General features: G+C 36.7%; 1 protein-coding gene across 1 annotated transcript; it reads left to right on the top strand.

Annotated features, from left to right (window-relative positions):
- The first annotated feature begins 87 nt into the window (after positions 1-87).
- itpa (inosine triphosphatase (nucleoside triphosphate pyrophosphatase)) lies at positions 88-3,844 on the top strand. Its single transcript, XM_046835939.1, has 8 exons — positions 88-191; positions 836-893; positions 1,392-1,456; positions 1,547-1,620; positions 1,705-1,736; positions 1,814-1,926; positions 2,279-2,355; positions 3,556-3,844. Exons 1-8 carry the CDS (start codon positions 129-131, stop codon positions 3,683-3,685), a joined length of 612 nt encoding a protein of 203 aa, XP_046691895.1. The 5' UTR covers positions 88-128; the 3' UTR covers positions 3,686-3,844.
- The last annotated feature ends 8,018 nt before the right edge of the window (positions 3,845-11,862 follow it).

The raw sequence follows: 11,862 nt of genomic DNA, 5'->3' as shown, positions 1-11,862 counted from the left end.
GTTCTAGGAAGGCGGGCCATAAAAAGCGTCCAATGATTGGTGAAAAGTTTTCATCAAATGACTCTATTGGTTGATTATGGTGTCACTCAGGCAGATGGCCGGCGCCGGTGTGGGTGGGTTTATTAAACATGGCAGTGCCGGCTGGAAGATCCGTGGTGTTTGTAACAGGAAACGCGAAGAAATTAGAGGAGGTGAGAGTTTAAATGTAGATCTGGTTTCGGGGGGAAAAAAACTAGTATGTCAGCAATAGGATATATAAAGCGAATTATTTATGTATGCATAAAAAAAAATATTGGATTTGGTTTCGGTTTGTGCAGTTGCTGCTCTGCCATACTATATTGTGATCTATGTATCTATGCATCTACTCTATTTATAAATATCTATCTATCTATCTATCTATCTATCTATCTATCTATCTATCTATCTATCTATCTATCTATCATGCTTTGTTTTTTTTGTCTCTATCTAGCTTTTTTGTCTGTCTATCTATCTGTTTGTCTGTCTGTCATTCATGCTTTATCTATGTCTGTCTGTCTGTCTTGCTTTCTTTATCTATCTATCTATCTATCTATCTATCTATCTATCTATCTATCTATCTCTCTGTCTGTCTGTCTGTCTGTCTGTCTGTCTGTCTGTCTGTCTGTCTGTCTGTCTGTCATTCATTCATTCATGCTTTCTTTGTCTCTATCTATCTATCTATCTATCTATCTATCTATCTATCTATCTATCTATCTGTCATTCATGCTTTCTTTGTCTCTATCTGTATGTCTGTCTGTCTGTCTGTCATTCATGCGTTCTTTCTTTATCTATCTATCTTTGTGTTTCTGTCTTTCAGGTAGTTCAAATCCTTGGTGACAAATTCCCCTATAAACTTATTTCCAAGAAGATTGATTGTAAGTACTTCAGAATGCAGCCATATTGGCATCAGTCACTAAAAAGGTTTGTGTGCACGTGACCATAAGACCATCATCTGTCCACTGAACATCTCATTCCACGTGTATTTTTTACTCTACTGTTATAAAAAGCTCCACTATTCTGGGAAGGCATTTTCATTAAACTTTGGTGTGTGACTGTGGGCATTTCTGTTCATGCATTCACAAGAGCATTAGTGAGATACATACAGGTGCTGATGTTGTTTAAGACGCCTGGGGTTCATTCAATGTTGCAGTTGATCCCAAAGATGTTCAATGGGGTTGAGTGCACAGCGACATTGTGACGCTGGAATAGATTTGTGACGGGAAAATGTAAAGCTGTAAAGACATGTACAATTGCGTGGTTTTAGTTCTGTGGCAGCATTTTGAAGTGTGAACCATCTATAAGTGTGATGATCAGGTGTCCACAAAACCTTGCCTATATAGTGTATGTTCTTAAGTCTATGTGTTGGTTTGCAGTGCCTGAATACCAAGGAGAGCCTGATGAGATCTCCATACAGAAGTGCAAAGAGGCAGCAAGACAGGTTTTCTACTCTATTTCATTCTGCATCGTATTTACAAGTATTTTGGAATACTTGTAAAGATCTGCTTAATTCTGTGCTTCTCTTATAAAGGTAGATGGGCCAGTGATTGTGGAGGACACCTGCTTATGTTTTAAGGCTTTAGGAGGTCTACCAGGGCCATACATGTAAGAAAGAGTCCCACATTTATCTTGTACTAGAGATTTAGAAATGTCATCAATATCCACTAAACTTATTGGTGTTTCCGTTAGAAAATGGTTTCTGGATAAACTGAAGCCAGAAGGTAAGACCGTGCTGTTATTTGTATATGAATTCATGGTTTTAAGACTCGTAAGACGTAATGCGTTTCTCTGTTGTCAGGACTGTACAAGCTTTTAGCAGGTTTTGAGGATAAATCAGCCTATGCTCTGTGCACATTCGCCTTTTCTCCTGGCAGAGAAGAGCCTGTTCAGCTTTTCAGAGGGATCACCGAAGTTAGTACATATTTTACATAATATTGGTTTCATACACCATATAAAACATGTCAACTCTGTCAAATATCACATGCACAGGCAGCACATTGTCAAACATACCCTCTAAACTGGGTTGTGTTTTTTCTTTTAATATAAGTTGATGAAGAACGCATGTCAACAGAGTGTGTGTGTATATATTTAGAACAAATAGTTCCTGAAGTCATTTTGGATCGTAAATGATCTTTTCCTGAAAATAAAAACCTTCTGCTGTAGCATTCCTGAGAAATCCACAGAACTCTTTGGGTCTAAATAACCCCATTGTTTTGTACAAGTTTAATAATTAACCCAACTAACATGTTCTACTGTTATATAGGGCAGGATTGTGGAGCCCAGAGGCCCCCGAGACTTTGGATGGGATCCCTGTTTCCAGCCTGACGGCTATGAACAAACGTGAGCCAATCACATTTCTGCACATTCACCAAGAGATGGAGCTGGTGCACAACAACACAATCTTACTTAAAAAAAAAAAAAAAAAAAAAATCCCACCTGGAAATAAAAAAAGAATGTCAAATATTTAGTTTCCATTTGTTTACGAAAAGGAAGTGATTCTGGGAGTTGACAGAGATGCACAATTTCAACTTTAATAATATGATGAATGTCGGTGGCTGCATGAAACATCCACTGCATTCAAGAGCCGTACTGAGCACCAGCTGTATTTCTGCTTCAAATATATAATATAATAATAATATAGTGCACAATATATGGCGTTTGATTTTGGTAGGATATCTAATGATCAAATATTCATTACAATACGTGCAAATGATTGAGTGAGTGAGAGTGAGTGAGTGAGAGCTAGTGAGAGCTAGTGAGAGAGAGGGAGAGAGAGAGAGAGAGAGAGAGAGAGAGAGAGAGAGAGAGAGAGAGAAATAAAAAAAATGCAGTTTAGCATTTACCAGAAGTGCAAATAGTAGCAGTTGTGCAAATTGACAGATAAATATGCAAATATATGTACAGCATGTAATCTATAAGTAAATCAATATAAAGGCTGTCAGTGAAAAATGTGCTAAAGCTGATGAGCAGTACACTAAGAAGAAATATAAACACATATATGAACAAATGTTAAGGAGTTATATTAATGCAGGGAGTGTGTAAGGCACAATATGTGTAAAAATGTAGGATATAAACATTTACAATATATGATATGTAGAATGTATGTGCAACTGTTCAAAAGTTATACACAATTTATATACAAGTGATATATAAAGTCGTGAATTGAAAAGTAAATGCATTGTTTATGATCCAAAATAGAGATTAAAACAGTGTGTCTGAAATTTGGGGAGATTTTCTAGAAATTAAAATATATCAAAAAAACAACTTGTACCTCTTTTTCTATGTAGCAAAACTTGAAAACAGCAAATAGTGCAGAAAGCTATAGCGGTTTACAATATGATGCTCCTAATGGATTAAGAGGCTATTTATATGATATTATAAATACTACTATTATAGCTACTATGTTATACCTATATTTCCCTAAAATATATTAATCATATTGACTGTTAACACTTTATTGACTCTATGCATGACATCATTTAGGCATTGTCTTCGTTTGCCTCTTTTTTTTTTTTTTTTTTTTTTTTTTGGTCTGTGCAGTTATGCAGAGCTCCCTAAAGAAGTGAAGAACACCATCTCTCACCGGTACCGTGCCCTGGCAGCCATGTCTGAACACTTCTCCAAACCAAACGATGTCCCAGAGACCAAACGCACCAAACACGCTGACTAATCACTAACAGGTTGAACCAACTGGAAATCGGCTCGTCCCATTGATATTGGGCATTCGGCTCACGTGACGTGTTGCAACGATCAACCCGAGACTCGTAAAAAAAAAAAAAATGCAGGCACTGCAATACATTTTTAATAAATAAAAACATGATATACCGTACAACTTTGGTATTTATGTGTGTGTTTGCGCTTCTTCTTAATATTAAAGTCTGCAATTTCATTCTCAACCATTAAATATATGGACGTCCCGGGAATAATTTTATACGTGCCAACCTTTAGAGCTCGGAAACAGATTTTTCAATTCCAAGTTGAGGCCTGGGGCTGCAATTTATAAAAACAAAACAACTCTGACTTAAAAGAAAAATAATTTTCAGGGTTACTAATTCATTTTTAAATTAGGTTATTCTTGTTATATTCATGCTTATTATAGTAAAAAAAAGAGTATTTCTAATTCCTTTATTACGTGATTTATGTGATCGCGTCAACAACACTCAGAAAGTTGACTGCTAATGTTGTATTGTAAATGCTGTGATCGTTACCTCATCATTTGCTTTTTCTTACATTGCAATTAGCTGGTTAGCATGACAGAGCAGGTTGTGATCAAGAAAAGTAAAACAAACTGAAAATTGGAGAACTTGTAAGTGAGGAAGTGAGATGAATCAAGCTACAAGATCCTACTAGACCAGTGGTTCTTAACCTTGTTGGAGGTACTGACCCCACCAGTTTCATATGCGCATCCACCGAACCCTTCTTAAGCGGGGCGTGTCATCCCGAATCATATGAGTCGGGTGTGTGTCTTGACCTCCCCCGAACCCCTGAGACTGACTCACCGAACCCCTGGGGTTCGATCGAACCTAGGTTAAGAACCACTGTACTAGACCCATGTCTCTGCTCATATAAAGAAAAATGTATCTTTCCTAAAGCGTATACATTTATATTGAACTATTGGTGATGAACCCAATGGTGGTCTGGTGCTTTCTTAACACTGTCTTATTATTTCTGTGTGATGTTTGTGGTAGTCTGCTGCTCTGATGTCACAGGGGGACACTGTTCTTGGTAGCACAATATATTATTGTTTAGCACTGCTCTTGCTAGCACAAATACAATTATACAACAGTGCAATTTATGAATACATGTATTCAAGCCATGCAATGTGAGTCCTGTAAGTAATCATATTATACTATTTTTTAGATAAAACAACCGGAAGTAAATCTTTGTAAATCTCTGAGGGAAAAAAAAACTGAGGAAATGTGCAATTTTAAGGAAAAGTCAAGTTGTTTAGAATTTTATAGGATGGGAGCAACAAATGGCTGGAAAAGTAAGTGTTACTAAATCCCTACAGCTGGAAGAACATTTTGCAGCTAATTCAGTTAATTGGAAAAAGGTCAGCAACATGACTGGGTTTAGAAAGAGTATCTTAGAGAAGCAGAGGTTCATCAATCTGCAAAACAAAATGCATTCACAAAATTTACCGTACATGATTTCATGAAAAGATTTTGAGATTCTGGAGAAATCTCTGCGCATTTCCATGCCCATTATATTCGGGCCCTGAGGCAGCACTGCATTAAAAACTTGCTTAAATTCTTTACTAAAATATTGTGGATATATAAACACAGTTCACCACATCATACACAAATGCAGGTTAAAACACTATCATTTGTTTGAGCACTATCATTGTTCTATCACACTGTTTGAGCTACAGAAGCTCGTCTGTCGGTTCACCACCGTTCCTTCCTTGGAGCACTTTTGATAGATTCTGACCACTCAGACTGGGAACAGCCCACGAGAGCTGCAGTTCTGGAGACGCTCAGACCCAGACATCTAGACATCACAATTTAGCCCTCGTCAAACTCAAATTCTTTTGCCCATTTTTCTTGCTTTTAACACGTCAAATTTGAGGAAAAATGTTCACTCGCTGCCTAATAAATACCTCCCACTAACAGGTGACTTGATAAAGATATAATAATTTTCCCTTTGCAACTTTTATTAATGCACAATTAATTCAATTCGAACATTTCTGTTTGATCATTTTTATTATATATATATATATATATATATAGATAGATAGATAGATAGATAGATAGATAGATAGATAGATAGATAGATAGATAGATTTAGCGCAACACATTTATTCCCGACCCCTTTTCTAAACCAAGTCTCAAACCATTATGCAAACATAAAAACATGGCAAAGGTTTCGTTTGGTGTCCTGATATTTTACGTAATTTAAAACACTATAATTACTTTAAAACATTTACAAGAATATTTTACCTTCATGCCCTATGTTGAGTTTGGTTTCACTAAGCACAAAGATTTGCATGAAGCATCCATATTTGTTCATGCCCATGTTGATTAGAGTATTAAAATATATAATATATAATATATATATATATATATATATATATATATATATATATATATATATATATATATATATATATATATATATATATATATAAAATAAATAATAATATTTGTTTTGTTTTTTGTTTTTTTATAAATCCATTCATATTCCTTGTAGTCATGTAAAGTGGACACAACACTGACTTTGGAAATAAACATGAAATCCACCGCTTTGAATCAAGCATGCTACAAAAAATGATAATATTTTTAACATGAAGATATATTAATATATCACCGCTGCTTCCTGCAGGTCTCAGGAGCCACCGCTGCTTAGAGAATCGAGAAAGGTCCATTAATCTCCAACGTGTTACTGTGGCAGATTCTGTTTTCTCAGGTGACTCCAGCCATACCCATTGCCCTCAGAGCATTCACTGCTTGTGTTGCTCGTTATGGCCACCATTTGGAAACTGTTTTATCACTTCTGACTATTTTTTTCCCTCTGCTCCTTTGCACTCCCTTTTCAGGAAACCAAGGTACTGACTGGAAACTGAAGGTTGAACTACAGAAAGCAGAAAACGTATTTTTCTGAAGAAGTAGATCAAAAAGACATGTCCTAGAAAAACTAGCCACAGTGTTTCATTGTGTATTTATTGTTTCAATAAATTATTATATTTATTAAAACTGGTTTAGAGACAGTGGCATTGAGTCAAAGACAGGAGATGGAACTGGAGGTAGCAGCGCTAAAGATGTTAAAATGTAATTAGGAGTGATGAGGATGGACAGGATTAGAAACAAGTTATTAGAGGGACAGCGTATGTAGGACGTTTTGGAGACAAGGAGAGGGAGGCGAGATTGAGATGGTTTGGACATGTGCAGGGGAGGGACATGGGGTATATCGGTAGGAGAATGCTGAGGATGGAGCCACCAGGAAGGAGGAAAAGAGGAAGACCAAGGAGGAGGTTTATGGATGTGGTGAGGAAAGACATGCAGGTGGTTGGTTTGAAAGAGGCAGATATAGACGACAGGGGGTATGGAGACAGATGATCCGCTGTGGCGACCCCTAATGGGAGAAGCCAAAAGAAGAAGAACAAGATTTATTAATACTGATACTTATTAACTTATTCATGATATTTATCCCCATGCTTAGAGCAAAAAATTACTTTCTGTTGTAATTAAGAAGGAACATATTGGTCAATTGTACAATTATCTAAACAGCCAATCATGTGGTAGCAGCACAATGCAGAAACTCTGTCATGCAGCAGTCATGCAGTTAATAGTTAATGTTCACATCAGACATTAGAATGGGAAAAGACACACTTCTCAGTGACATTAACCGTGGCATTATTGTTGGAGCCAGATTGGTTGGTTTAAATATTACTACAACTGTGTACATTTCACAGAGAACAGGAGAGTTTAGAGCAAAAAACATCCAGTGAGCATCAGGTTTTTCACTCTTTAAAAGCATGGTGAGCAGAAAAGCATTTGAAAACACACAGCTTGTCAAAACTTCAGGTGGATGGACCCCAACAGTCAAAAAAACAGGAATCTGAGACTATCATGGGCACAATATCACGGACATTGGATAGCTGAATATTGGAAAAATTCTTTCAGTGTTCTGCTTTTCTGAAGTGCTTTTCTGCTCATCACCAAGGTGACAATGGACAATGGACAATGTTGAAGCAGCTTTACAGAGAGAAAGCAGTAATAAAAGAATGTATACGTTTATTCCATATAATTGTACTGTAAGTTTATCCTTAATGAACAAGCCAGTGATGACTGTGGCAAAGAAAATCTTCATGAGATGGTATGACTAAGAAACCTCAAGAGGAACCAGACTTACCGGATGTCTATTTATTACAGTTGATCATTGTTACAGTCCGAATTCATCCACAAAGTTCTTGTGTTGCTCAGTATTTTCATGGATCTTTAGGCTGTTGAAGTGGAACCATCCCCAGCTGCACAAGAGACACTGGTCTGCATTTCCTGACCTCATACTACAATAATTCATATGTCTGGTCTCTTTGGCTTGAGTTTCAGAAGACATATATACAGAAACACCGCCGTTACACTGCTACAATATTTTATGCAGCCATAAAGGAGATTATACATCTGTGTGCACTCATGTCCTGCTTCAGTTTATTGAAGTTAATACGTGTTATTGTGCTTAACTGTGCAAAGTAATGGAGAGTGTGTTAGAGAAGTGAAGAAAAGAGTGCAGGCAGGGTGGAGTGGGTGGAGAAGAGTTACAGGAGTGATTTTTATAGAAGAGTATCTGCAAGAGTAAAAGGGAAAGTTTATAGGACTGTGGTGAGACCTGTGATGTTGTATGGTTTAGAGACAGTGGCATTGAGTAAAAGACAGGAGGTGGAGCTGGAGGTAGCAGAGCTGAAGATGTTGAGGTTTTCGTTGGGAGTGACGACAATGGACAGGATTAGAAACGAGTTTATTAGAGGGACAGCGCATGTAGGACTGATTGATGGTTTGGACATGTGCAGAGGAGGGACATGGGGTATATCATTAGGAGAATGCTGAGGATTGAAGGAAGGAGGAAAAGAAGAAGATTTATGAATGTAATGAGGGAGGACATGCAGCTAGTTGGTTTGAAAGAGGCAGATGTAGAGGACAGTGTAGTATGGAAACAGATGATCTGGGACCCCTAATGGGAGCAGCCAGAAGAAGAAAAAGAAGAAGCTATTTTATTGGGCTCCTGAATATGTATTTAAGAACAATTACAAATTACTATATAAGCGATAAATTGTATTATAAACTGTATCATAGAGACATTGTTACTTTTATGAATAAATAAAATTTTCTGGCTTGATTTAATTTTCTCCTATTCCACATGTAGTCCCAATCTGCTGTTATAATAACTTCCATTCTTCTTCTAACCTTCCATTCTTCTTGTGCTCATTCACCCTCAAGAACATTAATATCGTCAGGTGATGATGTAGGTGAGGAGGCCTGGGGTGCAGTCAGCGTTCCAATTCATCCCAAATGTGTTCAGTAGGGTTGAGGTCAGAGCTCTATAGCAGGCAACTCAAGATCTTTCTCTCCAACCCATGTAAACCATATCTTCGAAGAGCTGGCTTTGTGTATAGGGGTATTGTCATGCTAGAACAGCCTTGAGTCTCCTAGTTCAAGTAAAGGAAAGTTTAAAGTTAACGCTTTCAAAGACGTCCTATACAATTTGTGGGCCTCCACAATTTGTGGGCCTCTATAAATGTCCATATACTGTATGGTCGATGTTAATTAAGTGCAATTTTTGTGTATAAATGTTTGTGTAAGCCAAACAACCTAAAGATTTCAGGCAGATTCAAAAAAAGTTTTAGAAAAGCCTTTTTTACTTCGTACGTCATTCATCATTTCTCACAAGTGTGTCAAAACACCTGTCAAGTATTTAAGTGATGCCCACAAACTCCAAATCCAACTGAACAGACAGATGGAAGAAATGACAATTTAGAGTTATGGTTTTTGTGATGAAAGACCAGCTCATCCTTTGTTTTTTTGCCCAATTAATTAATTAGTGATTTTCACAAAATTTTTTCAATGCACGACGGTGTGTTTCTTTTGAAAGAGATGCTAAAACACCTCTACATCTGCTGAATGAGGAATAAAATCAGGAATTTAAACTTGATTATATATCAGGGTTTCTGCAGGTCAAACGAAAGACTTTTTGAGACCTTTTTAAGACCTTAAAGAATGAAATATAAGACCTATATCACAACATCAAACACACACACAAAATCATTATTAGCAACTGGCCTTAACCAAGCACTCAGTTCATTTACTTCTCATGTCAAGTATCGCTAAACTTGCACTTCCCCATAGCTGAAAAATAAAATCCATTTTACGACTGTGGTACAATTCAAAAGAGATTTGCACCAATAACACAAAACCGATTAACTGTTAAAGAAAAAAACACAACACCAAGGAAACTAACAAACAAAAACATTCTAAAGTGCTGCAGGAGCATTTCAATGAGCACTAGAGGTATCGTTACATGGACATCTAAAAATTAAAACCTGTTTAAAATGATTTAAGACCAAGAACAGCGAATTAAAGACTTAGATTTTTAAATGTTTTTTTTTTACTTTTAGAATTGGGCAGAAACCCAGTACATTCCAGATATTATTGCTGTAATATTTGCACATGATATGATATAAAATTGATTAGCACACACTCAAAAGCAATTTTCTAAATTACCAGATTTTCATGAGTTTCTTGTGTAAATGCTTGTATTATTTTGTACAATTAAATCTGTTTATCTCCAGCTTATTAAATGGGGGCCAATGTTATTTAAGGCATCTCTGTGTGGAAAAGGAGTTGGAAATTAAAAACATCACTTCCTCTGGCATTCTTGGCACTAAATCTGTGGAACTGGCAGACACAACAACAACAATAATAATCATTAGAAAAAACACAGGGGCAGATGCTTAGAAAATGTGTTCCTGGCATTTAATTAGCCCGTGTTGACTGTCCCTATCAGAGCCACATAAAACAAATCCAGGTTGTGTCTCTGTCCCGTTTCCTGCTGGGCTTATGAGCCTGAGCTTCTAAAAACTGTTCTTTCCCTCAGGATTCCTCAATTAAAGACAACAACATTCCTTACCCTGAAGGGGACGCTCAAGATGTTGCACGTCTGCAGGCTGGCTGTTCACAATAATGTTTCCAGGCTTAAAAACATATACATACATCCACAGCAGGATTTAGCAGTCACCAGGGTGCCATTCTGTGGTAATGGTCATCAATTTCTTAGTGTCTTTCTTGATGTATTTTACTATCTACATAAAGAATAATCTGCAAGTTAGATCTCAACACCGTCAAATGCACACTGAACAAAAAATTAGTTAATGAATGTAAATTTCATCAAAATCAATAAAGATCAAAATTGAGATTCTAAATAAAATGACACCTGACCTCCTGTTACAGCATATTAAGGGACAGTTCAAGCCTTGCTGGTCTGTTAATTGCCATGCTGTGGTACTTCCATGCTCTATGAGATTAACTGCACTCTTCTCTCTCTCTCTCTCTCTCTCTCTCTCTCTCTCTCTCTCTCTCTCTCTCTCTCTGTCTGGTCATCCAACCATTTTCCATGCCCATGATCACTATATTCATGATAGTAGCAATTTGCTTTAAAGTCCTTCCTCTTAGGCAATTTGGAAAGTATTGCATCCTCTTTAACAGCTGCTCAACATCTGGTTGGCTGGTTTTCCTTCCTCTGTTTCTTATCTGCATAACGTGACTACTCCCAGTAAGATATATTCCTGTTCTTTTTATGATGCAAATTGTATGCCAATGTAGATAAAAAAAGGATCCAGGCAAAGTTAAAGTAATGGTTCTTTATTGAATGCTTTCACAGAGCCTTTAAGGTACTCCACTTGTGGAGAGTCTGTAAGAATATATGAGGCGGAATAGACTTTTTTTAACCTTTGTTTTATCATTAGAAAAAAGCACAAAATACAGTGATAAATAAAAGTACGGTGTAGCATTTCAATGGAGTGAAAGTAAAAATAGTAATCAATACAAATATTGAAGTATGAGAAAATAGTATAATATGTATACATAGTGAGAAATACTTTCAAAAATAAAAGTTAATTCATTTATTTTTTTCAGTCATTAATAAAGCCAAATAAAATTAATATTTGGTGTGACCACAATTCTACTTTTAATTTGTACTTTTGCACAAAGTCAGGGATTTTGTAGGATCAGAGAGAGGTGTATGATTATCAATTTTACATGTCAGTTAACTGGAACAGAAACAGCTGTGTAGGAGCTTCAAACTGGTTGAGGAGCCAAACTCAGAGTGGCACTAAGGTGAGGTTGTGGCAGTTTCATG

Source organism: Silurus meridionalis, chromosome 23 (genome assembly GCF_014805685.1).
Source record: "Silurus meridionalis isolate SWU-2019-XX chromosome 23, ASM1480568v1, whole genome shotgun sequence".
In the NCBI taxonomy this organism is placed as follows: domain Eukaryota; kingdom Metazoa; phylum Chordata; class Actinopteri; order Siluriformes; family Siluridae; genus Silurus; species Silurus meridionalis.
Note: the sequence above shows the minus strand (reverse complement) of the source record. Positions and strands in the feature narration are given on the sequence as shown.

Excerpts from the sequence above, each read along its gene's own strand:
- itpa (XM_046835939.1), top strand. The coding sequence starts at position 129 with ATGGCAGTGCCGGCTGGAAGATCCGTGGTGTTTGTAACAGGAAACGCG. Across the intron at positions 894-1,391 it reads TATTTCCAAGAAGATTGATT|TGCCTGAATACCAAGGAGAG; the intron begins GTAAGTACTTCA and ends GTTGGTTTGCAG. Across the intron at positions 1,927-2,278 it reads TTTTCAGAGGGATCACCGAA|GGCAGGATTGTGGAGCCCAG; the intron begins GTTAGTACATAT and ends ACTGTTATATAG.